Source organism: Sporothrix schenckii, assembly GCF_000961545.1.
Source record: "Sporothrix schenckii 1099-18 chromosome Unknown Cont44, whole genome shotgun sequence".
Classification (NCBI taxonomy): Eukaryota; Fungi; Ascomycota; class Sordariomycetes; order Ophiostomatales; family Ophiostomataceae; genus Sporothrix; species Sporothrix schenckii.
Window position 1 is genome coordinate 3,229,705 of NW_015971145.1, and position 27,657 is coordinate 3,257,361.

A 27,657-nucleotide genomic window follows, 5' to 3' on the forward strand; every position below is an offset into this window, starting at 1 on the left:
AAAGTGGTGCACAGCAAAGCGACGCAGAAGAGGACCGCCACGCCTTACATAATGCCCAGTGCGGACTGCATCCCGACAACGACTGCCATGACTGGGATGTGGATCCTCGGCTACGCGGCCAAAGGGTAAATGTTTGGTCACATAAATTGTCGCGAACGAAGACGTATTTCCCCGGACACAATATCCGTCTTCGTCCAATGGCTGTCGAGTGCGTGAACGGTCCCTGTGGGTTTGGCCACTATATTAATTGTCCACGGGCAGCATGGCAGACACGTCTTGCAATATTTGCCGAGACGCTCCTGGCGAGGCGCTGGTATCTGCCGGCTCTGCCGGCCAATGGGCCTGGAGAAACAAGAAACAGAAGCATATTTATATCCCCCAATATACGACTGCGCGTTCTCAATCTACGGTGCAGCCTCTGCGCTCCGCGTCCGTGCCCAGACGACGCCTATTGCCAATGGCCTATGGCCTATTTGAATACACCGTTCCCATCTGCAGTCGTGTCGTCGCGACGGCCATCGTAGCATCCATCGTAGCATCCATCTGTTGCCCATTGGCCTCGCCGTGCCTCGCAGCCTCACCTCACCATGCATCGTCCTGTCTTTGTCGGCCTCGCGCTCGCCGGCGCCGCCGTGGCCGTCGAGCCCTCGTGCACAACCGTCAAGTGCGTCTTCGACGACCCCACGGCCACGCCCGCCATCACGGCCTACCCGACCACCCTCACCTTCTCGTCCCACGACACCGTGCTCACCTCGTCGTACGACTTTGCCGCGCCCGGCGGCGACGTCGCCTCGGCGGCCGACGGCGGCAACACCACCGACTACCAGAACATGGTGACCGTCGAGGCCCAGGCCACATCGCCAACCTCGTACCCGGCCACCGTCGTCCAGGTCGCCGTCACGACACACGAGCTGGTGCACGGCACCGCCCCGTCGCGCGTCACGGCCGCGCCGTCCGTCGAGACGCACTCGTCCACCTGGATCCTCCACAAGCCCCAGTCGACCGACCTGCCGCGCCACGACCAGGGCCTCTGCGGCAACTGCACCCAGCCCGCCACCTGGGCCCCGGCCGCGTCGTGCGTCGCGCAGAACCAGACCACCGGCTGCGTGCGCCAGTGTGCGCAGCGCGACGGCCTGTGGTACTGCTTCCGCCAGGACGACTGGTACGAGGAGAATGTCATGGGCCGCGTCTGCTGGTGGCTCAACCCGTTCTACGGCACCACCGAGTTCAAGATGCTGGGCACGCCGTGCGTGGACGGCGACCGGCACGTCGACTGCGCGGCATGCGAGACGTATGGTTAGGAGGTAGTTGGCTGGTCGTGCTTGGCAGAGGATGGGGCCGTCATTCCGGCTATTGGCAGGCAGACAAGTAGTGTTGATGCAGCCAAAGGGTCATTTGGCAAGTCTGACAGGCGGCGGCAGCAATGCTTAATCTGACGTCGTTCCATTCTGCTGTCTGTGTTGTACACCCAATCTTATCCATTCTCATCCATTCTCATCCAATCTTACCCATTCTCATCCAACCTCATCCAATCTCATCTAATATCCATCTTCAACCTCGTCTTGCACTTGTTTGGTGTCTGTGTCTGATTATGGCTAGTTCGCGTGCATTTGTCCGCCTGGCATCGCATCGTCTCATTTCCGCTCTAGGCTGCCACATTTTGTCCCTGCTCTTGAAATTAACACTCGCAACTGTGCGCAACGCATAGAACTGCATTGAGCACATAATTTCAGCCTCAAAACACAAGTGCACTCGTGCCGGGTCTGCTGCCGGACTCGTCCTCTGTCTGCCGTTTATACGACTTACGAGGACCAAGGATATGAGGACTGAGATACGCGAGAACATCTTCCCAACCCGTAAGACGGCGCAATTTCCTGGTCTATCAGGCTCGTCACAGCCACACAACTCTCGATTCGGGCTGTGATATGTGTTGCACCACCAACCGTGCCCGCGGTTCGCTCCTCGAAAACGAGCCAACGGGAGCTTAAATCCAACTGCGGCATAATGCTACCGCCGGGGAGAGGGGCAATCCAAAGCCCGTCACGCCGTCTTCGCCAGCATTCTCCAACACCTCCAACGAACCACGTAGATGCAAATAGTGCGTAGTAGATAAACCGCTGGGTTGGACGAATCAGGTACCTGGCAACGGTGCGGTGTTGATGGAGAACTGTCCTGCCCGTCTCGGCTCCAAGACTCCAGACTCCAATATTTATTAACCTCCAAATCTCCGTCACACGGCACCTCAAGAACACCGCTCACATCCCATCTCCCATCTCCCACCTCTCACCTCATTCCTCACTCCCACTTCTCCCAGCATGCCCTTCCCTTACAAGACCGTCCTCGTCACGGGCGCCACCTCGGGCATCGGCCAGGCCCTGGTCGAGCGCCTCCTGACCCACGGCGACAACATCTTTGTCATTGCCGCCGGCCGGCGCCAGGACCGCCTCGATGCCCTGCTGGCCGCCCACGGGCCGGACAAGATTGCCATTGAGAACGTCGACGTGGGCGATCTCGCCCAGCTGCCCGCCTGGGTCGCCAAGATCACGGCCGCCCACCCCACGCTCGACTGCGTCGTCCTCAACGCCGGCTTCCAGCAGTCCATCAACCTCGCCGACCCGGCGTCCGTTTCCCTGCAGCGCTTGACTGACGAAGTCACCGTCAACTACCTGTCGCCGGTGCACGCCTCCAACCTGTTCTTGCCCCACTTTATCGCCCTCGGCGCCCAGGGCCAAGAGGGCCGCGAGGGCCCCGGCCGGCCCACCGCCATCGTCTTTGTCACCTCCGGTCTCTCCATCGTCCCCATCGCCCGCTGCCCCAACTACTGCGCCACCAAGGCCGCCCTCCACAGCCTCGCCTGGACCCTGCGCACGCAGCTGCAGGCCGACCCCGCCACCGCCCGCACCCGCGTCATCGAGATCGTCCCACCCGCCGTCGAGACCGAGCTGCACACCCGCCAGGGCCTGCCCGCCATGGGCATGCCCCTCGGTCAGTTCATCGACGAGATCTGGGCCGGCCTGACGGCCGACGAGGACATTGACGAGGTCATGCCGCAGCTCCTGCGCAACATGTCCGGCCACGTCGAGGACGCCAAGCGCGAGAGCTACGCCAACTTCGCCGCCATGATGGCCGCGCAGACGGCCAAGGCGAAGGAGGCCGCAAAGGCCAAGTAAGAAGAGAGTAGGAACAACAGCGGAACAATGTGCGTGCGACAGTTGCGAAAAGAAAAGACTCGAAAAACGAAAGAATAGCCGGGGGGGGAATTGGTCGCCAATGCTTTCAGATGCCATTTTTTGCTTTTACTTGCGTTGCGTCTGCATTTTACTTTACATTCTCACGTCCCACGCGGACATAATCTTTTTGAATCACCATATCTTGAACGAGTGAATGGCTCTCCTTACGAGACGCCTACTATCTATGAAAAACAAGACGAACCAAAAACAAGAAAACTTAAAGCAGAATGAAATTTAATTCCAAGATCCATCTCAGATGAACGTCGTCGCGACAATATTGCAAGCATCAGCGGCTGTACTACGAAGGGAAAGTGGAAGACTGATGAACAATCAGCCAGCATTGCACCGCTTGTATGGCGATAGGCATACCAACGACACGCAAACATACTAAGTACCAGTGCAAGCAGCCGATCAAGTCATTGTAAAGTAATTTGATTTGATAAGATGCGAGTAAGTCGCAAAAAATGTAAAAGTTTAAAATAGTAAAAAGATAAAACGGTATAAGGTCACATGGGAAAAAAATAACAAAAGATGAATGAGAAAATAATGCATCCCAAACAAGCAACCAGCAGCCCTATTGATCATGTCCCTTTCACAAAAGTACTCCTCCACACAAACCGTTATCCACGGACCCGTCTTTCTGGGCCCTGTCCAATTTGTATCCAAAAGGTGAAGAAGCTGCCAAAGTAAAAAAAGGCAAAAAGGCTGGGCAGGTTACCCCGTGCCCGAAGACCAAAAAACGTTCGAGGATCTACCTCGTTCCTGGTCGCGATCATAGTCGACAAGAAAAAAGTTCCATGTTGGTTGTCATTTGGATGACAGGGAGAAGTGATCAAAATAAAAACTGTATGAGGTCGAATCAAAGGAGAATGGGGGTTGTCAGAAGCAAAAAGGTAGAAGTGAAGTAAAGCCTAAAAAGAAAAAGAGAAAAAAAAAAAACACATGCGGTGCATAATCGTAATGGGGCGTCAGATGGAAGAGTGAGGATAAAGAGAATAAAGGAATGTCGAGAAAGAAATCAGTAGTCGGCCACGACAGCACGACATCCGCTTCGCGCGTTGGTTAAGGCAGTTCGAACAACCTCGCAGCTGTCGCCTGCTTCAGCTACACAGTTGGCTTACACAGCAAACCGCCGCTTCTCGGCCGCGTTGGAGAGAACAAGCATCGGCGCTCGCCGATGCTCATCCGTCGACGCCGGCTTGGCCACCGTCTTGAACATCGACGCAAAGCTGCCGGGGCCCGACTCCGTCGAAGAGGCAGTCGCGGCCGCGTCCTTGAGCGACTCGGTGCTCTTGCGGCCCTTCTCCTTCTCGCGCGAGCCCGGGCGCTCCGAGCCAATGGCGCCCCAGCTGCCCGTCGACGTGCGCGAGCTCGGCAGCGAGCACTCCACGTCGTCGCCGTTGAGGCTGCCCGAACCGCTGCGGCCAGACACGGACTCGTCGTCTGTCAGAGGCGTGGCCAGGTCTTCGTGTTCGTCGTTGTGCTCCGTCGTCTCCGAAATGGGGCTGATGCTGCCCGGGCTTCCACTGCCACTGCCACTGCCACCCGTGCCTTGGCGGCGCGTGAAACCGGCGCGCACCAGGTTGTGCACGGCCGACCGGCGCGTGCGCGTCGCAAAGTTCTTGCTGTCTTCGTGCTTGGACGTGGGCTTGCGGACGAGCTCTTCCAAGTTGGGCGGACCACGGGGTTGGCGCACGGGGTGCTCACCAGCACGACCCTGACCGGGGCCGTACGTACCGCTGGCCTGAGACTGCGACGGCGCCTGCATCACGTTGGGCGGGAAGCTGGTCGCCTTGGGACCGGCAGACTTCGGCTCGATGGCGGACGAGGACGCGTTGTTAACGTCAAGCGTGGTGGAGGCAACCAGCGACGCCGACTTCTTGTGGCCGCGGCGGAAGGCGTTGGCACTCGGGGGCGGCAGCGGCGCGTGCTGGTCAGAGGCAGACGAAGACTCAAAGCGGCGGGGCGGCGACAGGTTACGGTGGCCGCCACCGTACATCGAGTGCGAGTGGCTACCATCCTCGCCGGGCGGCGGGGACACTTGGACACGCGGCGCCGAGATGGGCGAGGCTTGGCGGTGCTGTTGCTGGTTGTGGTACGGCTGATAGAGGTGCTGCTGGTACTGCGTCTGGTGGTTCTGGTTCTGGTTCTGGAGGTGCTGTTGCTGCTGGCTCTGGAGCTGCTGCTGCTGAAGCTGCTGCTGGAGAAGCTGGAGATGCTGCAGCTGCTGCAAGTTGGCATTGTACTGCTCCATGTAGTGGTTGTTGAGCTGTGCGTTGCCTTGGCCCACGTACAGCGTCTGCTGGCCCGTGACGGGGTCCACAACGGCGTACACCTGCTGCTGCGGTTGCTGCTGCTGCTGCTGCTGCTGGTACAGCATCTGCTGGTACGCAGCCTGCTGCAGAGCGGCCGCCTGCTGTTGGGCGGTGGCATTGCCGCCGTTGCCGCCAGCCAGGTTCAGGTTCTGGAACTGCTGCTGAGCGGCCTGGACCGACATCAGCTGCTGCTGTAGGCGCTGCTTCTGGGCTGCCAGGTACATGTTGGTGGCGACCAGCTCAGCGTAGTCGGCGTCAGCGGTGGAGACATCATGCTCGTCGATCTGGATCTCGGGCGGGGCCAAAATCTCTTCGGCGGTGTAGTGCTGGTTGTTGTAGGTTTGCGACTGGGCAAAGCGCGGCAGCGACGTCTTGGGGCCGTTGCTGTAGGCATGATGGTCCGAAGCACCACCATACAGACCACTGGCCATACCGTTGCGAGCTTGCTGGCTGTTGTTATTGACGGGCGCGGCAGTGGTCGGGGACTGGGGGAACGTGGCAGCCGTGGCCGACTTGGGCGCGGTCCGGAGACCGGCCAGCAGGTGCGAGCGGCTGGTGCGCGGGGTCACCAGGCCGTTGTCCTTGTCGGTGCCGGGCTTGACTGCGTCAATGGAGAGCGGCTTGATGCTCTGGCCGCCACGGCGCGAAGCCAGGCCAGACATGGGCATGCCGAGGGCAGGGGCCCCAAAAGAGTTGTTAGACATCTGAGCAAGACTTCCAGAGTTCATTGCTGCTTGTGGGAGTTTGTGAGTGTCTATTTCTTTTTTTTGAGGGGGGGGGTTTTTTTGATAGGGTATTTTCGGTTGTTTCGTTTCGTAGAAAACCGCAAAGGGGTAGTCGAAATTACAGTAAAAAAACGAAAAAGGTGTATCGGAGAACTGGGTATCAGGCCGTATTATGCAATGTCGAGGGAAGAGTGTAACAGAAAGAAGTGTCCAAGTTGCAAGCAAGTGGATCGTTTATTTGGATTTGTGTTGAGTTGGCTTTGCATGCAGAGCACACGAAATTAGTTTCGAAGGAACGGATGTCCGAGCAGAAAGTATCGAACTCGAATGCTGAGAGAAAGAACAAAACACGAAAGTAAGATGAAATGCCGAAATGCTGAAAAGCAAAAGAGCTGATGGCGAGATGCTGAGAGCTGAGTTGGACTGATCTGAACAAAGTCTGGAGTCTGAAAAGAGTGACACGGAAGCCGCTGGCTGTATTCCGGATGAGATGATGGTTTAAGTTGACTGAAAGGAGAGAAAGATACCAAGATAGCGAACACGTTGGCGCTTTTGAGGGTTTTTTGAGGGTTTTGACGAACGATCCAAAGTCGACGATGGCCAGCAGGCACGGAGACACACAAAAATGGAAGTGCAGCAGCGTCAGCGCGCAAGAAAGGAGTTTCCGAAGCGTGTTTGTCCAACGAAGGAGATGTGGAAAGGATGGAAGATGGGTCGAAATGGAGGTTGGGATTATTATTCGAGTTGAAGTGCGTCGAAAAGATCGAGATCGAATATCGATGCGAGGCAGCAAAAAAGCAAGTAAAACACAAGAATATTAAGGAAGAATAAGGAGTGGGTTTCGAAAGCAAAGATTGGTGAAAGAACAAGAAGCAGGAGGTGCAAGTTGTTTTGAGTTCCAAGTCGAAAGAGTCGAAAGAGTCAAAAGAGTCGAAAAGACGAGTCAAAAGACGGAGGTCCTCCCAGGATCCGGGGCAGTGCGAAAGGTGCGAGACGCGATGCAAAATGTATGCAAAATATGCAAAAGTGAAAGGCGAAGAGAAGAGAATTGTTCAAGTCGAGTCTTGGTTTTCGAGGGCCGCGCGTCGGGCTGTCCCTTGGTTTCGATGCAAAAACACGTCAAGGTGCGCTTGGTGCTTCAGTACACGATGTTTGGATACCTGTTATTTTTTGCTTGGGGTGGAAATTTGCAGGCGAAATGGTCACAACAGCGGATGCGAAAAAAAAAAAATTAAACCGGGCACAAAACGAGCCGCCACAACGATGAGGCGAAAATCGAAGGGATTGGAGAAGGGCGAGCGGAAGAAGAGGTCGATGAATAAGAAATAGAGAAGGAAAAAACGAAGATGGAAAAGGGAAGGGGGATGGGGGAGAGGAAACTGGGGGAGAGGGAGAGGTTTGACGAAGGTCAAAGTTCGAGATCGAGAGAGGAGAGGAAGAAAGAAAGAAAGGGAACAAAGGAGACTGAGAGAGACACGGCAGGGAAAGAAAGGAAATGGTAGACGGAAGGAGCAAAGGGCCAGGCCAAGCACGCATGGGTGGTGGTGTGTGGGTGTGTGGGTGTGGACGCTGTGGGCAAGTGGTGGGCAGCCTGTCTGCCTGTGCCAGAACAAGGGGCGAAAATAAACGAGGAGGAAAGAAAAGAGGAGAGAACAGGGGAAGGAGCGGAGGAGGATCGTGGGCTGTGATTGGTGGCAAGGGAATGGCGCGCTGGCAGGAAGTGGGGCGACTCTCCAGGACTGACCAGGAACTGAAAAGGGCAGCAGCGAACGGGATCAATCTGTGACGGGCTGGGGTTGGCAATCACAACAGACACGACGGGTAGAGAGTCCGCGTTAATACTCCGTATTCCGTGCGCCATTCACATCAGACAGCTAAGTTGGTCGTAGTCGTACAGGGGTGCCAACAAAGTGCGTGCATTTACGGAGGTAGGGGAGCCTTTGCAGAGCATGAGAACCACCAAAGGGAGCCGTACTTCGTAGTCTGGACATCGTATGTGCGACGCATTCAGGAGCAAGGGCAAAAGCGTGCGGCATTCCAGGACACGAGGCGGAGGGGGCGTTTGTCGTTTTGGACGTGCTGGTGGTCCAACAAGCTCAGACGGCCGAATGCCAACCCAAGTCAAGGCATTGGATGTCGCTTGAATGCAATACAGGCGTCACGTCGAGGCATTCTTCAACCACGAACGTGTGTGCGCATGGCGGAGTAAGGGAGCGTCAGAAACAGGGGGTTGCAACGGGGATGGGGGGACGTTCAGGGGGTTCACCAAAGCTTTAGCGAAAGGGGGCGCTGTATCACTGAACACGCCAACACACAAAGCACGCACAGACTGCAAACGGAGCGACAGGCACACCCCAAAAGGAGACAGGCTCGACGGGACCTGGATGGAACAGCATAGGATCGCCCGCTATTGGCGCGTGGCAGTGAAAATCTGAAAAAGGTGACATGCGACAGGCAATCGTCGAAAAAGACGATGGAGAATGAGTGAGGCAAGCGGATCGTTGAAAGACGCGAGGATGCACGGGAAATGAAGAGCCCCCAGAGCCCGCCGAAAAGGCAGAGAAGGCAACGAAAATGGACGCCAAAACGACGCCAGAGAAGTCGCTGGGCCAATAGCAGCGCACGAGACCTGGGAAATGGGGACAAAAAGGCAAACGGCGCTATCGAAACGGCGTGACGTTGGCAGGGATGCTACCTCAACGGAGCTAGTGGCCAAGTACTCTCAACATGAAACGGCACCAAAGCGCGTCGGGAATTGGCGTGTGCGAGTCGCTGGTGGTACTTGGGGACACGTCGCTACCAAGTATCTGTACAGCGCCCCCTGTCCCAATCCTAAAAATGGTCAACACTACGACCAGCACCCGCCTGCGGGTAAGCGCCTAGAAGTGTGCTCATTTGCATTGGCGCCAGCCAATCACGCGACGCAGCCACGGCCGACAGAGTACAGGAATGCACGAGAGAACGAAAACAGCACACGAAAACACGTCTTGTGCAGCCAAGGTGCAGTTTGTGCAGTTCGTGCAGCTCTTTGTCTGCACAGTCTTGTCCACTGAGAGTGCATTGAATCCCTGCCTTGCCCGGTGGTATGGCTCCGGATACTGTGCTCGTCATCGCCACGCGATGGTGAGGATTTGTGATGGCGGCAGCCGCAGGATGGAGCCGACTGGACGAAGCTCTTGGGACGAGGTGAGCAAGGTAAGGTAAGGTGAGCATCCACTTCTTTACCGGAAGGATGAGGATCAAGTGCTGGCTAAGTGGATGCAAGTTTTATTACAATACGAGAGACACGTGACGTCAACTGTGACGAATTATGAAGTCTTTCGGTTTTTCTTTTTTTGTTTTTTTTCTTTTTATTTTCTTCTTTGAACCTGTCGATCCCTCTTCGACCTCCATTCTTCTGCGTGTCTCTCCGCTTGCCCAGCACTTCTGCCAACAAAGTCCCAGATTAGGCACCGCCAAGACATACCCGCCAAAAGTACGAAGGCTTGTCCGCAAAGTCCCGTCTGTTCTGCCTGGCTGTCTATGTCTCGGTCTAATGTCTGTCTGCTGTCTGCTCCCCGGCCCGCGTACGGAGTACATTCCATCTCGTCCTGCGACAGGCCAACTTTGTCCTCAGCCTAACCTCAAACGACTAAACGATATGACTGCCGAAATGTGCAATCCATACCGTGTCTTAAGCTTTCTTGGGGTTTCAGTTGATGTAGAAAAATTCCGACGTCCTAAGGAGCAGAGAAGGAGACGTATGGCAGCTCAAAGGAAGCAAAACTTGCAGTGGAACAGACGGTATGAGACAGTTGGGACAGACGACGTCGTTGCTGGAACCAGAATGTATCGGTATTCTTTGGGGTTTGAAGATAAAAACAACCTGCTGCCTGCTGCGGACTGGTGTTCTACAGTGTTCAATGTCAGGCAAACAAACAGTGGATCATTGGTACAAGCAGGACCCATGCAGACCTGGGCATAGAAGCTACCCAAGTACTCTTTCTTGCCGTGCATGTCGTAGATGTCGTTTGCATTGATCTTGGAGAACGTCCATGAGAGACAACGCCAGCGAGATTATTTTCTAGGGGCATCATACCAAATGTTGTAATCTTTAAATAGGGGATTTTCAAGTTGTTGATTTTATTTGTCGTCTTTTTCGCTTAGAGAATTGTAAATAAATAAAGAGAACAACTTCAAGTTCTATTTTATATTAGATTAATTTTTTTTAAATTTTTTTCTCTTTTAAAATACAATTTAACAAATCCTATCATAATAAAGAAACATAAATATCACTTTTTCACATTATCCATGACCATCTACAATCGCATTGCTTTATAGTGTCGTATCTCAATGTGTCGTCTTTCGTCAAGCTTCACAATACAAAGGAAGCCAACGCAAAGACGTCTGACGTCTATGAGTGTGATTATTCAGTGTACCATGTAAACGCAGTCGAACGAACACCGCACGCGTCCTCTCCACATCCACCATCGCCCCATGCATACACCCTACGTTCGAATGTTCGACTTGCGCCCGCCGGCCAGCTCGACATTGTCGCTTGCCCGCGTGGCCACCGGCTGCATCCCGCGCTGGTCGTGCTGCAGGGCCGCCGGGTAGCCCACGGCAAAGACGGCCATGACAGCCAGCATGGGCGCGCCGTCCAGCACGTAAATGACCCACTCATGCGTCAGCAGATAGCTGTCCTGGCCGGTGGCGTACTCGGCGGCGCGGACGACGTTGCGTAGCATGACGAGTAGCGAGGTGGTGTAGAGCATGGCCAGGATGTTGCGGGCCACGGGGCTGCTCGCCTGGTGCCGGCGGCTGCGGACGTCAAACACAAGGGCGGACAGGACGAAGACGGCAAAGGCGACGAGCTGGAAGACGAGACCGCCGACAATGACGTTCTGGCCGGTCTTGGAGGACGATGCCGAGTGGGCCTGCACGAGAATGCCGGCGCCGCCGGCCTGGATGAAGAAGCTGACCACGTCGGCCGCCACGAAGACGCGGGTGGTCCAGTGGGGCGGCAGCAGCGACAGGGACGAGGCGGCGACGACGGCGTGGACCGAGTGGTGCGCGTGGGCGGCGTCGTTGACGGTGTTCATGGTGTACAGGACGACGCGGCCCAGAGTCATGTAGAGCGTGGCGGCAAAGAAGACGGGGGCGAGCAGCAAGAAGACGGACTGCAGGACGTAGGGGATGAGTTCGCCGGTCTGGTCGTAGGCTAGGACGCGGCCAAGGTAGCCGATGATTTCGACTAGGGGCAGGTCAGCAGTCACGAACCCAGCAGTACGCCCAGCAGCCCACGCCTGCACGACTTACAGACACCGCCAATGACAAAGGGGATGCAGAACCACATGCGGTGGCGGACCATGCGGGTGCCATGCAGAGCCGTCATCAAGGCAAACAAGACGACAAAGACAATGGCTCCCGGGCGGTTGGGGATGTAGTGCCACAGGGGGTAGCCATTGTGAGTTTCGAGGGAGGGCATCTCGGGAGGGTTTCGTGGAAGCGTGCTGGGGATGCGATGGTGATGCTCGAATGGCGATGGAGGTCACAAAGCACGGCCGGAGATGGTGTCTCTCGTATGTCTAGCACGGGATCGAAGGCCATTTTAACAAGAGGACGAGGATGGTTGTTCTTATAGGAAGAGAAGAAGATCCGATGGATGGCCACTGTCACGGCGAGAGCGAGTGTCAAGAAGAGCCGAATGGTGTTAGTCGATTTGACGAACCCGAGAAAGCTCGCGTAGCCCTGGCAAGCCGAGAAAAAAAATCCACTAGAGCCTCAACCCGAGCACAATCCGAGAACATCCCCACAGTAACCCGAGCGCCTCCACAGATCGCCTGCTTGCCGCGAAACGAGATGGCGTACAGGCCGGATTCTATTTATGATTTCCCGTCTCATAACCCCATTTTACTTTATTTCTTTTTGTTCCCATTTTTCGCTGATGCCTAGTCTAGCTCAGTTTAATGGGGTCTCTGCATCTGCCGTTGCGCGTGTTGTGCCTGGTTTTTCCATTCTCTGGTCTCATCAGCGGAGTTGTCTCCCCTGGCGACTCCATACCTTTTGCAGTCCACGGCCTTGGCAGCCAGCCTGTTTCATGCCCCTCGGCACTTTCCGTCTGCCATGCATCTTCTCATTGCCGGCAGGCTGGCCTATCATGGTCACGAGAATGAGGTTGCCTGGCCACTTCGCGTCCACGCAAGCCCCTCACTGCACTCGTTACGCACGCGCTCTTCGACCTCCTCACATACTCGGTCGCCATCCCAGCTCCTCAATCGGCCAGCAGATCCACAGCCGATGGTCCTCGTCCAGCAGCCCCCAAATCTCCTGCATCAAGTGGGTCGTCCACCCCTGCATCCACCAGCAGCTGCTCAGCACGCGCAGCAGCACGACAAAGTGGGCAAACACGACGAGCGCCAGCGGCCGACGCTGCCTGATGAGGTCCAGGAAGCCGTCGTCCATGCAGTAGAGCCAGTAGTAGACGCTGGACGGCAAGGCGGCGCCAGCCCATGCAGCGGCGCCGGGAGGGCGGCCGTCGACCTGGGCCGCACCCGACATGGTCGACGGCGTCGATGGCGTAGTCGCCGTAGTCGTCGCCGCTGTCGTCGCCGCTTGAAACGTCCCCATGGACCGGTAGGTGCAGGCAAATCCAAACTCCAGACTGTCAATGGATTTTTGGTAGATGGGCTCCTCGTCGGCGGCCGCGGCGCGCGCGACTGTGCGCCGTAGGTACAGAAACTGGGCATGCTCGGCCGTGGCCTGCCACGCCGGCGACGCCACGAGCGCCGCCTGGCCAGCGCTGACGTCGCTGCCGTCTTCGCGCTCGTCCCTCCCGCCGCGTTGCCGGTCCGCGCTCATCTTTGTAAAGTGCGTGCTCTCCCGGCCGAGCCGCATTATGGTGCCAAAGGGCCCACGCAGCAGCTCGGCCGACCAGGCGTCGGTAATGGTGCGGATGCCGCGCAGGAAAAAGACCCAGTCGGCGGGCTGGCTGGGGTGGGGGATGGAGGCGGTGGCGTTGTTGGCGGTTGTTGTTGTTGTCGTCGTCGTCGTCGTCGACGGAGACACCAAAAAGATGTCGCCCGGCTGCCGTGGACACGCCCAGGCATACAGAAACGTTAGGGTCGCCGAGATGAACACGGCCGAGCAGTTGCTGGCGGACGCGTGCCGCAGCGCCGCCGCCGTGTCCCGAAGCGCAATTGCGTGTTCGGCGCGGGCGCGCGCGAGATGCTGCTGTTTGGCCGCCGGGTCCGTCGCAAACACGGCCATGTGCAGCGCCGACAGCGCAAAGATGCTGCGCAGGACAAAGCCGTGGCCCGGCCGAAACCCTTCGCGCGGCACGTTGAGGCGCCAGATGGTGCGCAGCACAGGGTCCGGCGACAGCGTGAGGGCCGTGGACGTGGCAAAGTTGTGCAGCATCTCGAGGTGGGCGAGCTGCAGGGGGACCTCTGCGGGTGTGAGGTCGTCGTTGGCGTGACTTGTGTAGGTTGGAGCAGTGTCCCGTGGTGTTGCGACGGATGGACGTGGCTGTGGACGGAAATGTGAATGTAAATACGAGTGCGAAGCCGGCGCTGCATCTGGCGACGCAGCATTGGACCGGCTCTGCACCGTTGCCGGCTCGCTCAGAAAGTCACAGTCGACGCCATGCTTTGCGCAGTTGGCGCATCCCGGCCGAGACTCATCGCACTGTGGTGGCGTCGTGGTCAGAAGATTTCAAGGGGCATCGAGACGACACGACGAAGGTACGACAAAGTCATAACAAAAACATCACGACGACGAGAGCAAACGCCAAGACAACCTACTTTGATCTTGCGTCGCTTGCAAATGGCACAGCCGAGACGGCTCTTAAAGTGGCGGCGCTTTCGAGTATGTGACGCCGGCGAGACGGCAGCCGTCTGTGGTGATGCTCCTTGCATTGTGCGAGGGTGGTGTTGTGTAAATCGGTGATCTCGGAACGAGCAAGAGCGAGAAAGTGAGGCTGCGCTCGGGTTCCGCAGGGAAACCAATCAAAGAGCGTTGCGCATGACTCGCATTGGCGGTGCGCGGCTCTTTAGTGGTGCGTAGGCTGTGGCCCAGCGCTATTCCTGCCAAATCCTGCCAAGACCTTGGCAGGATCCCGCTGTAAGCCGTGTCGACAGCGTTTGTCAGCAATGTTTCCTCAACATGGGCCGCGCATTTGTCTGCTTCGCACCTCTTCCTGTCTCCTCACACATCACCGCCCACGCGCATTTCAAGACACCCATGAAAGCACCAATATTGGCTCCGCGGCCCAATGGCCGGTCCATCACAGACACGGCGTCGGCGGCCGTCGTCCAACACCAGCCTGAACACCCGCCGTCCCTCCATCACAGCGATGCCGAGTGGGCGGCCGCGTTCCCCGAGATCGAGCGGCTGTACGTTCGCGAACGGCGGAAACTGCGGCATGTCATGCAGTACATGGAGCGAGAGCACAACTTTGCGGCGACGTAAGTGGAGACTTGGAGGGGTGCGCGCGTGTGTGCCGTCTACTGACTGCCGACGGCCGGTAGGGTCCAGATGTACAAGAAGAGATTTGCCAAATGGGGCTTCCAGAAGAATGCCCGACGAAGGCAGGCTGTCCAGTCGTTGCAGAACGTCGGGCAGCTTGGGCAGGTCGAGAGAGCCGGGAGAGCCGGCCACGTCCAAAAGGGCATCGACAACGGCTACTTGTCCATCCCCGGCTTGCCCGCATTGGGTCCCGAGGACACGCTGACGCTGCTGCTGTTGACATCCATCAAGACGTGGAGCGGTGCTTACTTTGAGGGCGTGGCACCGTCGTCGTCGTCGTCGTCGTCGTCCTCTTCTTCGCCAACATCCACCACTACGGCCTCCCCCCCACCTCCACCGGCGTTCCACCCCAGTCCGGCCAAGGCCAAAGAAATGAGCTTCGTCTTCAAACTGGCCATGGACCTGCTGGAGCGCGGCCGCGGCGACCTGGCCGGCCGGACCGCCCGCAAGGCCTTTTTGCTCGTCGAAGACATGCTGCTGATGCTGGAGGCGCCGGCGCTCGTCTGGAACCTGCTGGAAATTATGCACCACATCGTGTCCCTGGGCCAGGTCCGGCTGTTTCAGATGCTGCTGGCGCACGTCATTGCGCTGGTGGGCAGCAAGCCCGAGCTGGCCGGCGGGCATCCCCTGCTGGCGCTGCTGCACAGTCTACGGGGCGTGACTGCCTCTGCGGCGGCGGCGTCGTCGGCGTCGTCCTTATCTGACGGTCCCGACGGCCCTCACGGCCCGCACGACCTCATCCGCACCTTGCTGGCCCAAGCCTGGACCCTCAACGCCGAGATTTTATTTGCCCACTACAACCCCAGCCTCTTCAGCCTCTACTGCTGCATCCTGTGGGAAAACTGCTCCATCGGCCCGCCCGTCGCCATGATCGGCGCCCTCTCGCATTGGTTCCGCACCGTTGACGCCGGGCGCGTGCCCATCGACCGCCGTGTTGCGTCGGAGGACCGGCCCGTACCACTGCCGCAGCCGTCCGACTTTTCGCGCCTGCACGCCAGCAGCGTGGCCGCCCTGCGCGCCCACGGCAACGAAATCTTCCACGACGCCGCCGCCAGCTTCCGCGGCGACACCACCCTGCTGCTCCGCATGCTCGCCGGCCTGACGACGGCCAAGATTCTGCAGGCCCTACCCGCCACCGCGTCCGTCGCGGCGGCCGATGTCGATGTCGATGTCCGTGGGCCGTCGCCGGCCGACGAGAACGGCCCGCTTGCGCAGACGCCAAACGTCCACCTGGGCAACGTGGCCTGTGTGCTGCGCACCCTCTTGGACATTGACGCGCAGAAGAGCAGCATCCAACCGACGACCAACAAGTTGCTTGCCGACATTCTCCGTCCCTCTGGTGTGACCGTCACGCACGACACACACGACACACACGACACACACGACACACATGACACACATGACAGGCACGACGTGCCCATGAACGCCATCGAGCAGATCCGCACCGTTATCGACCTCCGCACGCGGTCGGACGGCGCCCACGACCCGCAGGTCTTGCGCGAGATGTGGCTGCTGCAAAGGGCACTGGATGCGGCGGGCAATGTGGCCGAGGCTCGCAAGGTGGAACAGGACACGTACGAGCGCATAGAGCGGTATGTGCGCGACATTCCCGTGGATGCGGCGTAGGTATGTGGTTGTCTGGCTGTATGGCTGTATGGCTGTATGGGCTGTATATTGACTGTACATTAATACTATGTTATGACTACGATACTGTGAATCTATGGATATGCATCTATGACAAGAGGAGAGACAGACGAGCGATGGTACAAAGGAGACAGGAAAGAAGAGACGAAGGCAGTTCCATCCAGGCGAGAAACATCCACCGCACTGACAACGCCACCCACGCATCACCGCCTACGCCACGGCCGCCATTGCTGCATCCCCGGCCGCCTTGGGGAGCCGCTTCGTGGGAATGGCCAGCGAACACAGCACGGCCACGCCACAGAAGCCGATGCCGACGGCAAAGGCGGCTTTGAGCGCGGCCATGTAAGCGTCCAGGACGCCGGGCAGCACGTCAGCAGCAAACACGTTGCGCAGCTCGGAGGCGCCGGTCACGATGACGAGGCGGGGGTCGACGCGGGGCGCGGTGGACGGCAGCACGGCGAGCAGGCGGTTGACGAACGCGGCCTGGCCGATGGAGGTGCTAAAGGCGCCGCCGACGGTCTGGAAGACGAGCAGGTTGGCGGTGACGGCGGGGATGTCGTCGGCGGCGACGTAGGCCTGGGCGATGCTGAGGCCGTGCATGATGGCGAAGGCCATGGCGGCGCCGGTGAAGAGCTGGTAGCCGACCCAGCGGGCCGTGGACGTGGTCTGGTCCCACGAGTAGATGAGGCCGATGCCGACGGTCGCGAGCGCGGCGCCGGTCAGCATGACCTGCTGGGCGCGGCCCGTCTGCGTGACGACGGCGCCGCCGACGACGGCAAAGACGGTGGCGGTGACGACGAGCGGCAGGTTGTCGACGCCCGAGCGGATGGGGCTGGCGCCGCGGATGCTCTGGAAGTAGAGCGGCAGGTAGTAGAGCAGGACCACGTAGGCGCCCATGAAGAAAAACTGGAACGGCGCCGTGGCCCAGAGCGAGCGCTGCCGGAACAGCCGCGGCAGCAGCATGGCGTAGTCGCCGAGCCAGGCCTCCCACGCGACCAGCGCGGCCACCAGCAGCACGAAGCCCACGAGCAGGCCGACGACGACGCTGCTGCGCCACGGGTGCGTGTTGCCGCCGTACTGCAGCGCCAGAATCAGCGACGTGATGGCACCCATGGCTAGCGCGATGCCCACGGGGTCGAGGTGCAGCAGCTTCTGCCGCCAGGTGGTGGCCGCCCGTGCGGCGTCGGGCGGCTGCGACGACGCGTCCAAGAAGACCAGCACGGCCACGGCCGCCGCGCCGCCCAGCGGCAGGTTCAGGTAGAAGCACCACCGCCACGAGACGCTGGCGGTGAAGGCGCCGCCCACCAGAGGGCCCAGCACCGCCGCCACCGCATACGTCGCCCCCACGACACCCATCATCAGCGGCCGCTGCACGGGCGGCACCGCCAGCGCCACGATGCTCGTGCCGCCCACCGACAGGCCGGCGCCGCCCAGGCCGGCCAGCGCGCGGCCCACGACCAGCGCCTTGGAGCTGGGCGCCACGCCGCACACGAGGCTGCCGGCCTCGAACAGCAGCATCGAGGCCAGAAAGCTCCACTTGAGGTTGTAGTACTTGTAGACCTTGCCGGCCGACGCCTGGGCCGCGCCAAAGGTCATAAAGTAGGCCGCCGCGTACCACGACACATCGCTGAGGCCGTGGAACTCGTCGGTGATCTTGGGGATGGCCGTGCCCACAATCGTCTGGTCGAGGGCCACCAGAAAGACGTCGACCATGACGGCGCTGAGGAGCACGACCAGCTTGAAGCCGGACGGGTACGCGGTGTTGTCGGTGGGGGAGGTTGAGGCAGCAGCAGAAGCAGCAGCAGCAGCAGCCTCGACGTCGACTGTCTTTTCGGCCACGCCAGGATCACTGTTGTGGTCGCTGTGGATGGGTGTGCGGACACCCTTTTCGTCCACGGCCGTGGCCACGTCGGTCGTGGAGTTTGCCGTGTCGGTGTGTTCAGTGGTGTCGGCCATTATGTAGAGGGACGAGTTATCGAGAGATGTGGAAGAGTCGAGCGACGTCGAGAGTCGAAATGTCTGTCGACCAGGGTGGTCTTGACATCAACGAGAGTGTTGGACGAGGCCATGTTGGCATCTTTAATAGGGGACATGACACGGACTTGGCAGGAAACAATCCGATGGACTTGACGAAGTGACAGATCTCACCGGTCTGATTGTCTTGTCCGATTGTCTGTTGTCGACTGTTGCGGCAGAAAAACGGACTCTGGCGAAAGTCGCCGGTCAGTTAGTTTGTTGTTCACTCGTCCAAACGCACGGCCTTTGGGTGTCTTCGAATTAACGCCAACTGAGTCCAACGAAATATTCTAGCATATTCGCAATCCATCTCGGTCTGTGTGTCGTCCTTATTTTACCAGACGAGTCCCCTTCTACGCAAAGGAGAGATGGAGACGGCCATGTCGACGTTTGCAGTTGTTGACAGCCCACTGTAACGACTTACACGGCGGACCAATCAGATAGCGTGAAAAAGTTCCAGGCTGCCATGGCCCTGATGATTAGTGCCGATCCGCTGTGGGGCCACCAAGGTCGCTGGGCCGGCCCCTAAAGAAGGCTGGGCCCCGGCAGTCGAAACTCTTTGTCTCAAGAAGAGAGGAACTTTTCCAACCAATAAGTGGCCATTGGACGGATGAAGCGTGGCTGTACGGAGCATGCCGTACAAATGAGGGAACCAGAAAAAGTTCTAAAGTGACAGGTCCGGGGCTACTTCCAACGTCGAGCGGACAGATTCTCGTACATTCTCCTTTGCCCTGACCTCCTCTGATCTGCCGCCTGGAAAGGTCTTTGACGGACAGTCGGCCGGTCGGCTTGCACCGATGTCCGAGAAGCAACCCGAGTCGGGGCATGCATTGCTCCGTGCTGTATTGTACACTGTAATATAAGTCGCCGACTGCATACCGTCTGCACTGCACATGTTGTATTGGTTCTCGAGCACCTGGCAGACTCGTCACCTGCCGCCATGTCCGCATTTCTCGAACACGAGGCGGCCACGCAGGCCGGGCCCCTCTTCAACATCCGTCGCCAGCTGTTCCAGTCTGTCCCGCTCATCCCATCGGACGTCAGCCTGGTGGGCAAGACCGCGCTGGTCACGGGCGCCAATGTCGGCCTCGGGCTGGCGTGCGCGCGCCATTTCTTGGCGCTGGGTGCCAGCCGGCTCGTCATGGCCGTGCGGACAGTCAGCAAGGGCGAGGTGGAAGCGGCCAAACTCCGGAGAGCCTTCCCCGACGCGCAAATTGACGTCTGGCCGCTCGACCTGGCGAAGCCCGCGTCGTCGGTGCGGGCGTTTGCGGCCCGGTGTGCCCGGGAGCTGGGGGGCCCAGAGAGCCCGGGCCGTCGGCTGCACGTGGCCGTCCTCAATGCCGGTCTGGGCAAGCACAGCTTTGTCCGGACGCCCGAGGGCCACAAGCGAGAGACGACGCTGCAGGTCAACTACCTGTCGACCGCGCTGCTGGGGCTGCTCCTGCTACCCCTCTTGAAACCCGCGACAACGACAGCGACCGGCACCACCGACGCGGCGGCCGGCCGGCTGACCATCATCACATCGGACGCGGCCTTGGGTGCCACATGGCCCGCGTCAGTGTCGGCGGGTGCTGTGCGCACGGGCCGCGGCATCCTTGACGCGCTCGACGACCCGGCCCATTTCGAGGCCTTCCCCCAGTACTGCCGCACCAAGATGCTGGCCGTCGCCTTTGCGGCCAAGCTCGCCGCCGACGTTGTGTCCCCCGACGACGTCGTCGTCAACACCTGCAACCCGGGCGCCACCAAGGGCACCGCCTTTTTGTCGGGCGTCGACTCGTGGGCCGTCAAGGCCGTCTTCCGTACGTTGTTTGCCGTGCTGGGCCGGCAGCCCGCCGACGCCGCCCGGGCGTACGTGCACGCGAGCCTGGTGCTCGGCAAAGAGAGCCACGGGTCCTTTACCGACTGGAAGGTGCGCAGCTGGCCGGTGGCCCTCTACGGCGCAGCGGGACGCGCGATGATGGACAAGTTGTGGGACGAAACGCTGGCGGAGCTTGGATTTGCCAGCGAGGCAGACGTCTTACAGGCGGTGCACAAGCAGGCGTAGGAAGTGTTGGATCGATTCATGCTGTTTGTAGTTTTGTTTGTATTTTGTCTATTTTTTGTCTATCTATCGTATTATGCTGTATTGTCGTTGTATCCATCTACCGTATCCACTATTGAACTCCCCATACGCCCAGCGGGCTCCTTGCTGTATTGTCCTGGCGCTCAGACAGCCGCTTCACGCGGCGGACTAGCAGACCGACGGACAGTGGCCCAAAGACGGTGCACAGCACAATGGCCCATGTGACGATGAGAAAGATGTCGGACTGGCGAGAGGAGGAGGAGGAGGAGGAAGAGGAGGAAGACGACGACGGTGCCTGTCTGTCCGCATTGGTTGTAAAGATGCCGTTGGTGGACGCTACCGACGAAATCAAGAAGCCAATCTCGCCGCGCGGGACCATGGCCAGGCCCAAAATGGCGGCCGGGTAGAGGGAGTAGGGCGTTGGCGCGGCGGGCGTGGCATGTGGGGAGGTGGCGGCGCGGGTGCGAACTGCGTCTGTCTCTGTCTCTGACTCTGCGCCGCGCGGGGGCGATGGGCATCGCGACAGTGCCTCGGACGGCTGGGAGGACGCGGCCGTGTCAGCATCGGTCATGTCGGCATCGACGCCGCTCGCCGCAGCAGGCCCATTGCCTTTGTTCTCTGGTGTGTCTGGTGTTGCTGCCGTCGCCGGCGTCGGCAAGGCCCCGGGGGCCGCTACGGTCTTTGTCGCCTTGCCGTTCGCCTTGCCGTTCGCCGTCACCTTCTCCGGCTCAGTCTCCGTCTCCTTCTTCACCGCCTGCCTCCGCTTCAGCGTCGACCACAGACGCTGCACACTGCGCGGCACAGGCACGCCGGGCAGACGCAGGCCCTGCGGCATGCGCACCAGCCACACGCCACAGATCAACTTGGCGAGGCCCATCAGCACGCCGTAGACAAGGCCCTTCCACACAATGGAGCCCGCAAACATGTGGCGGATGGGGATGGAGAAGCCGACGGACGCAAAGAAATAGGGCTGCAGGATCCAGCGCAGGGCCGGGTGGAAGTACTCGTCGAAGAGGGCGGCCGTGGTCACACGGGGCGTGTCGGCCGTCACCGCGCCCTCTCCTTCGCCCTCGCCCGCCACCTCCAACGAATCCCACCATCCCAGCACGGCGCCGGCAATGTAGGCGGCAAACAGGTTGGACGTGCCGGCGTAGGTGGCGGCCGTGGCCAGGCCGACGAAGAAGGCCGTGGCGACGACGAGCTTGGTGGCCTTGGCGCCGAGCACACGGCCCACGAGCGTGCCCGGCTGGGCCCAGCGCTGTGCGGGCAGCGTGCGCCGGAGGGCATATCGCAGACGGGGCGCCAGCCACCAGCACGCCGCAATGGACACGGTGGCAAAGGCAATCGACACGAGGATGGGGCGCACGACGGTGAGGGCCGACAGCCCGTTGTCGCCGCCGCCCGACCCCAGATTGGCAATCACCTGCACCATGACCAGGCCGACCACGTCGTCGAGCATGGCGGCGCTGGTCAGGACAACGCCGAGGCGCGTGGGGCCGAGCCCGCAGGCGCGGATGACGGTAAACGTCGTGCCCAGGCTGGTCGAGCACAGCGCGGCGCCGGCCGCAAAGCAGGCCAGGTACGTCGCGCCCGTCATCGGGGCCAGCACAAACGAGAGCGCAATCGGGGCGGCGATGCCCGTGGCGGCGACGCTGGCGGACCGGAAGAGGTTGGCGCGCATGGCGGGCAGCGACGTCGACAGGCCGCCCTCGAAGACGATGAGCAGCAGGCCCAGGTAGCCCAGCTGCACAAACGTGTCCTCGGCCTCGGTGGACAGCAGCTTGGCGCCGGGCGTGCCCCAGGCGATGCCCACGAAGATCTGGCCGACGAGGCCGCAGTAGATCAGGCGGTCGAGCGCCCAGTCGGCGACGTGGAGGAGCAGCAAGAAGGATGTCTGCACGAGGATGGCGGGCATCGACGGCTCGTGGTAGGGAAGCGAGGCGGGAGACGTGGTCGACAGGTCGGTCATGTTGGGCGATCGTGACGCAGAATCGGGATGCATTAGAAAGAAGGAAAGAAGGACAGAAAGGACGAGACGTTGTCGACACCCCTCTGTATATATACGATCGGCTTTCGTGTTCGTGCGTAGGGCGTCGTACCAGGAGCCGTTGCCAAGACACCAAGACCAGCCAAGATCGACCAAGATCGACCAAAATTGACCATACACGAGACTAACAGGACTACGGCGACCACCACCATACGGAACAAAGGCCAAGGTGCCGATTCCAAAGACTAGCAGCGTGGCAACTTCGTCACCGGCGGCTCTCGACAAATGGCCGCCATCACAGCCATTGCCAAGAGCGCCCAATTGAAAGGGCGGTGTTAGTAACGAAAAAGTACCGATTTTACACATTGTTGCATGACATAGCCCGGCCTCGTATTACGCCCTAACTGCCTCACTCTCAACTGCCTCAACTGCCTCACCTACGTCAACCCCACGCCTCGACCCCTCATACACCGCCTCGTCGCCGACGGTCCCGGTCGCAGATAGAACGCCCGCTCAAACTCGGGCAGTTTGAACCTGCGCACTCCCCGTCGACAGTGGCCGTCATGTTCAGCATCTCCGGTCGACCAGCACATTGGCGCCGTTCAGGTCATTGTGGCAAAACACAGACACGGCGCCGGGGCGCAGGCGGTACGGCTGCCGGTCCGCGTGCTGCAGACCCGCCACGGTGGCAACACTGCGCCGCGTGCGCCCGGCCACTCCAGGCGTCGGACGTGGCCGGCCACCAGCTGCCGACACGCGCCCTCGTTGAAATCCGCTCCGAGTGACGATGGGCACGTGCAGGTAGCCGTTGTGCTGCTGCCCTCCGCCGGGCGTAGGCTGCGATGATGGCACTGTACAGACGTAGCTCGTATGAGAAAGCCCCGTGCAGAACCGAGTCGTGGACTGGCCGTCTTCATTGACAACGCTGCAATAAGCAGCATTCGCTTCGTATGTTTGTTTGCAGTCGTCGCAGTTCTGAACAACAGCCGTCTTCGTGCACAAGTCTGGCATGCGGCACCCAGCTTCAGCGTGCTTGCGGGTGGTTCAGGCGGCTGGGTTCGTGGTTTAGGGAACCAATAGCGCATTGGGCCGCTACAAGGATCAATGCCTAGCCGGTATCCCGGCTAGTTATGGGTAGTGCCGTTTAGGAGGGCACACCCTTCTCGCATCCACCGAACATGATCACCTTCACTACACAAACCACATGTCGGCCAGTCGCCGTCAGCATGCCCAACTCGTTTGGCATCTTGGAATTTTGCTCACGAACGTTTCGTTATTTGTAGTGTAGTAGTGTGGAGGGGCTATCGATGTGTCGGGCATTGAGGTATCTACTGCTTCAACATGTCCTGACGCACTCTGCCACCTATGTCTACTCCGACTTGAACGGCGTCTCAAACGGCCGCTCGGCCTGCGGCGTAATCCGCGCCAGGTGCCGCCGCTCGCCCGACTTCCAGTCCACCACCGCCGAGTGCTGCGTGATGCGGTTGTCCCACACCACCACCGTGCCCTTCTCCCACCGCACGCGCGCCTGGAAGTCGGCCCCGTGCGCCAGGTGGTCGTAGAGGAACTTGAGCAGCCAGTCGCTCTCCTCCTTCTTGAGGCCCACCACCTCGCGCACGAACCCCGGGTTCACAAACAGCGCCTTCTCGCCCGTCACCGGGTGCGTCCGCACAATCGGGTGCGTGTTGTACACCGGCTCGCGCCGCACCACGCCGCCCTTGTTGCGCGAGAAGTTGGCCTGCTCGATGCCCGAGTGCACCGCCCGCAGCCCGTGCAGCCGCTCCTGGAACGCCGGCGACAGCCGCTTGTACGCCTCGACGGCGTCCACAAACAGCGTGTCGCCGCCCACCTCGGGCTTGTCCAGCACGTACAGAAACGTCGTGCCCGGCGGCTGCGCCTCGTACGTCACGTCCGAGTGCCAGCCGATGGACGACGTGCGCAGCTCGTAGAAGCTGTCAATCGAGTGGTCGCCCGCGCCGCGGTGCACCAGGTGCACCTCCGGGTGGCCCTCGGGCGACCCCGACGTCGGGTGGATGTGGTGCCGGCCAAAGTAGCCGCCGAACTTGAGCGCGTCCGCCACCGACAGGTCCGCAAAGTCCTGGTCGCGGAACGCCACCACCTTGCGCTCCGCCACCAGCCGCGCCAGCTGGTCCTTGCCCGCGTCGCTCAGCGTGCTCAGCTGCACGCCGCGCACCTCGGAGCCAATCGTCGGCGTCAGGTCCAGCCGCACCGCCTTGTCCTTGGGCAGCAGGTCCGGGAACGTCGGGTCGGCGTCCTTGCCGTGGTCGTGGTGCTCAAACGGCTCCAGGGGCGGGTACTTTTGCTCCGGGTTCCAAGTCGGGAGGTAGTTGGGATACTGCGGTCCGGTGAGTATGCTTGTGTGTCAATGTGTCAATAGCGTGGTGCGCAGGACATGGAAACAACGCACCTTGGCAGCCGGTTCGCCCGTCTTGCCGGCTTCGACGTCTGCGTCGTACTTGGGCGCAAACAGTGCGCGGGCAGCACGCTGGGCGCCGGCCTGCGCGTTGTTGAGTGTCGAGTGCAGCTTGAGGGTCGACACGTCGGGAACGACGGTCTCAATCGCAGAGGGGGCCATTGTGGGCGTTGGCGATGATGGTGGTGACTATGCGTTGTGTAAGGTGATGACAGTTTTGGAATATAGCAGAATTCTAGACAAACACACTTATTTATACTCGAGACATCCTACTATCAATACTATGTACATCGTCTCCTCTGCCCAAACAGCACCTCCAGTCTAGCGTTGCTCGGTGCCGGAACGGTGATTCGTGCCTGATCCGCGATTCGTCTGTCGACTGCCACCATTGCATAACGCCATCGAACTCGCCATTCTACGCGAGCTGCGGGATCCGCCATACCAACGACCACAAAGACAACGCCCCGGTTTCAAAAGTCTGTATTATCTAACAACGAAAAACATGGCACCATAGCTGCTGCGACTGCCCTCCATCGTTACCCTCCATCTTTACCCTCCACCCACCCCTTTTCTATCGATCGTGCCCCTCGGTTAATCACGTCATGTTCGTGTTTCTGCGCGTCGTGTCTCACGGCTGTATTGCTGCATGAGGAGCCACTCCAGACACGCTAAATATGCCTGTTACTCCACGCGACGCTCGCAACAAACTCGTTGGTCTGCCGTCCGCCCGTCAAAGGTGTGCCTCGTCTGAGTCACAGGCATCGGTCATGCTCACCATCACAACGACCACGACGGACGGGATCGGCGGTCCGTTGTCTGCCGACGTCCGCGAGCTGTAATGCGGCTATGGAATGGTTGGACCCTGTCGTTCTCCGTATTCTAACCTCCCCTCCATCCTCCACTCCACCATTACGCCACGGACTCGAGCCGAATGTCGATTCGCCATCCGTCCACAATGTGCCCGCCAACTGTCTTTGCCGGGCCGGTCGTGAACAAGGCAAGCTCGATCCAGCTGTGAATCTCCGGTCCTGCTGTCGTCCTGTCCAGCACGGCAATTCTCAGTGTCGCCGTCCGCCCGTGCGACGGCGTCTCGGGCGCCGCCACGTCCCACGCGTCGTCCGTGCCGTCTCCACGCCTTGTCAGCAAGACGTCGTAGGCCGTGCGCAGCCGGTCCACGACGGCCGCGTCCGCAACGTGCAGCGTCACACCCGCCACGCCGACGGCCTGGGATGGATGCTGTGCCAGGTCCGGCCGCGTCGCATACGGCACCCGCAGCGTCCGGTCGGTCCGGTCAATGCACCAGAACGGGAGCAGGCCACCCGACACGGCGCCGTGGCCCGGCAGGGCGACGGGCGACGCCGTCGCCCACCGGAGAACGACCCCGTCCGGCGTCGTCCGGCCGCCGTCCACCAGGTCGTGGTAGCCCAGGCCCGCACCGGCGGCGGCCACCCGCTGTTGAATCTCTGTAAAGGCATCGTCGTTCTCTTTCTGTGTCGGCTTGTCCAGGCTCACGGCCCAGTCGACGAAATGGCCCTCTGGTTGCCGGCCCCAGCGGTGCGCCTCCCGTTTCTTTGCGTCGTCGCCGACAAACGCTATAATTTCGACGTAGACGCCGTCTTGAAACAGCACCAACTGGTTCTCCGTGACGCCGCCCGCATGCTGGCCGCCGGGGACGACTGTCAATGCACCGGTCAGCCAGGTCGGCAGCGTCGAGAGCACCGCGTGTGGCACGAGGAGCACAATGTGGTCAAGCTTGGGAGCCATGGTGCTTGCGAGGGTGGTAGGATGGCGAGGGTGGCGAGGATCTTGAACGGATGGACGGCACTGTTTGCTGACAACGTTGCGAGATGCAGATAGGTTTTGTGATCTCTATGCTCCGTTTCCGCGGGATGTGGCCGTCTTCGGAGACAATGGGAGCTCCTGCGGGGATGGGATAAGACAAGGTGACCGTTGGATGGCGTGCTAATACATGGGGCGTGTTTTACAGGCGGCCGTGGGACACGTGCAATGCTAGTGGGAGTGGCACAAAAGGCGACAAGAAAAGAAGTCGAATGAATCTCTGAATATACTGGTCATAAAATAAATGAATGAAATAAACCTGCCCTTGAACTTGTGTTCATCATTCCATAGGCCAAATTGGCAAAATGTAGGTCCTACTCCCAAGCGAACCGGGCTGCTGGAAATTGGAAAATTCGAGTGGTAAATCAGAATTAAGACTATAGGACCAGTTTCTGGATAGAGTAAGACGATATGACACAGACAATAGCGATGGCTATGTTGTTGTACGTCAAAGGTATAACAATACTTGTCTATCGATATCTCAAATCCGGCATTTCCTTGCCTGCGGCCTTTTTGCTCGATATAGTTGTGCACGGGACCACTCAAATACGGCGTACCACCGTGCCAATTGCCGGCATAACAGAGATGTGTGTTGGAGACCGGGACCTCGACCGACGTGGGAAAGGCCCAGATGGTGACGAGGATGGGACAGCCCCTGAAAGTGTCTGGCAAGGAAATTCAGATGTGAAGTGAAGACGAAAAACACGATTGAGAATTGCCTTTAGGGAGACGCAGCTATGCCACCTCTGCTCCAACCTGCGTAGCAGATGTGCTCCGGGCGCCCTCCTGTGCCCCTGTGCCCCATGTGTTCCTGAAAATTCCTTTGCCCGTTGATGTACAGAGTATTTTGTATGATTATCACAAGTCGAACACAGCACAGAGCCGTTTCAGGGCCGTTAT

The 27,657-nt window shown here is 59.6% G+C and overlaps 12 protein-coding genes across 12 annotated transcripts; 4 read left to right on the plus strand and 8 right to left on the minus strand.

Moving 5' to 3' along the window:
- Window positions 1–587: 587 nt before the first annotated feature.
- Window positions 588–1,301, plus strand: SPSK_09775 (uncharacterized protein; the record flags this gene model as incomplete). The annotated part of the gene is made up of 1 exon (XM_016736345.1): window positions 588–1,301. The coding sequence occupies one exon, from the start codon at window positions 588–590 to the stop codon at window positions 1,299–1,301; it is 714 nt and encodes a 237-aa protein (XP_016587785.1).
- A 1,014-nt stretch (window positions 1,302–2,315) lies between these two features.
- SPSK_09683 (NADP(+)-dependent dehydrogenase) lies at window positions 2,316–3,170 on the plus strand (the record flags this gene model as incomplete). Its single annotated transcript, XM_016736255.1, has 1 exon — window positions 2,316–3,170. The coding sequence occupies one exon, from the start codon at window positions 2,316–2,318 to the stop codon at window positions 3,168–3,170; it is 855 nt and encodes a 284-aa protein (XP_016587786.1).
- Window positions 3,171–4,347: 1,177 nt separating this feature from the next.
- Window positions 4,348–6,273, minus strand: SPSK_08842 (uncharacterized protein; the record flags this gene model as incomplete). Its single annotated transcript, XM_016735428.1, has 1 exon — window positions 4,348–6,273. The coding sequence occupies one exon, from the start codon at window positions 6,271–6,273 to the stop codon at window positions 4,348–4,350; it is 1,926 nt and encodes a 641-aa protein (XP_016587787.1).
- Window positions 6,274–10,757: 4,484 nt separating this feature from the next.
- On the minus strand, window positions 10,758–11,737 carry SPSK_11010 (RTA1 domain protein; the record flags this gene model as incomplete). The annotated part of the gene is made up of 2 exons (XM_016737231.1): window positions 10,758–11,503; window positions 11,569–11,737. The coding sequence occupies 2 exons, from the start codon at window positions 11,735–11,737 to the stop codon at window positions 10,758–10,760; spliced, it is 915 nt and encodes a 304-aa protein (XP_016587788.1).
- Window positions 11,738–12,495: 758 nt separating this feature from the next.
- SPSK_09031 (uncharacterized protein) lies at window positions 12,496–14,165 on the minus strand (the record flags this gene model as incomplete). Its single annotated transcript, XM_016735612.1, has 2 exons — window positions 12,496–13,935; window positions 14,052–14,165. The coding sequence occupies 2 exons, from the start codon at window positions 14,163–14,165 to the stop codon at window positions 12,496–12,498; spliced, it is 1,554 nt and encodes a 517-aa protein (XP_016587789.1).
- A 247-nt stretch (window positions 14,166–14,412) lies between these two features.
- On the plus strand, window positions 14,413–16,401 carry SPSK_08802 (uncharacterized protein; the record flags this gene model as incomplete). Its single annotated transcript, XM_016735389.1, has 2 exons — window positions 14,413–14,714; window positions 14,778–16,401. The coding sequence occupies 2 exons, from the start codon at window positions 14,413–14,415 to the stop codon at window positions 16,399–16,401; spliced, it is 1,926 nt and encodes a 641-aa protein (XP_016587790.1).
- Window positions 16,402–16,629: 228 nt separating this feature from the next.
- On the minus strand, window positions 16,630–18,375 carry SPSK_08964 (efflux pump antibiotic resistance protein; the record flags this gene model as incomplete). The annotated part of the gene is made up of 1 exon (XM_016735546.1): window positions 16,630–18,375. The coding sequence occupies one exon, from the start codon at window positions 18,373–18,375 to the stop codon at window positions 16,630–16,632; it is 1,746 nt and encodes a 581-aa protein (XP_016587791.1).
- A 1,000-nt stretch (window positions 18,376–19,375) lies between these two features.
- On the plus strand, window positions 19,376–20,479 carry SPSK_09475 (short-chain dehydrogenase/reductase family protein; the record flags this gene model as incomplete). Its single annotated transcript, XM_016736047.1, has 1 exon — window positions 19,376–20,479. The coding sequence occupies one exon, from the start codon at window positions 19,376–19,378 to the stop codon at window positions 20,477–20,479; it is 1,104 nt and encodes a 367-aa protein (XP_016587792.1).
- Window positions 20,480–20,588: 109 nt separating this feature from the next.
- Window positions 20,589–22,466, minus strand: SPSK_10863 (sodium/hydrogen exchanger family protein; the record flags this gene model as incomplete). The annotated part of the gene is made up of 1 exon (XM_016737119.1): window positions 20,589–22,466. One exon carries the CDS (start codon window positions 22,464–22,466, stop codon window positions 20,589–20,591), a length of 1,878 nt encoding a protein of 625 aa, XP_016587793.1.
- A 585-nt stretch (window positions 22,467–23,051) lies between these two features.
- Window positions 23,052–23,495, minus strand: SPSK_09985 (uncharacterized protein; the record flags this gene model as incomplete). The annotated part of the gene is made up of 1 exon (XM_016736550.1): window positions 23,052–23,495. One exon carries the CDS (start codon window positions 23,493–23,495, stop codon window positions 23,052–23,054), a length of 444 nt encoding a protein of 147 aa, XP_016587794.1.
- Window positions 23,496–23,853: 358 nt separating this feature from the next.
- SPSK_09371 (alpha-ketoglutarate-dependent taurine dioxygenase) lies at window positions 23,854–25,080 on the minus strand (the record flags this gene model as incomplete). Its single annotated transcript, XM_016735944.1, has 2 exons — window positions 23,854–24,840; window positions 24,913–25,080. The coding sequence occupies 2 exons, from the start codon at window positions 25,078–25,080 to the stop codon at window positions 23,854–23,856; spliced, it is 1,155 nt and encodes a 384-aa protein (XP_016587795.1).
- Window positions 25,081–25,827: 747 nt separating this feature from the next.
- Window positions 25,828–26,682, minus strand: SPSK_09684 (glyoxalase family protein; the record flags this gene model as incomplete). Its single annotated transcript, XM_016736256.1, has 1 exon — window positions 25,828–26,682. One exon carries the CDS (start codon window positions 26,680–26,682, stop codon window positions 25,828–25,830), a length of 855 nt encoding a protein of 284 aa, XP_016587796.1.
- Between the last annotated feature and the right edge of the window lie 975 nt (window positions 26,683–27,657).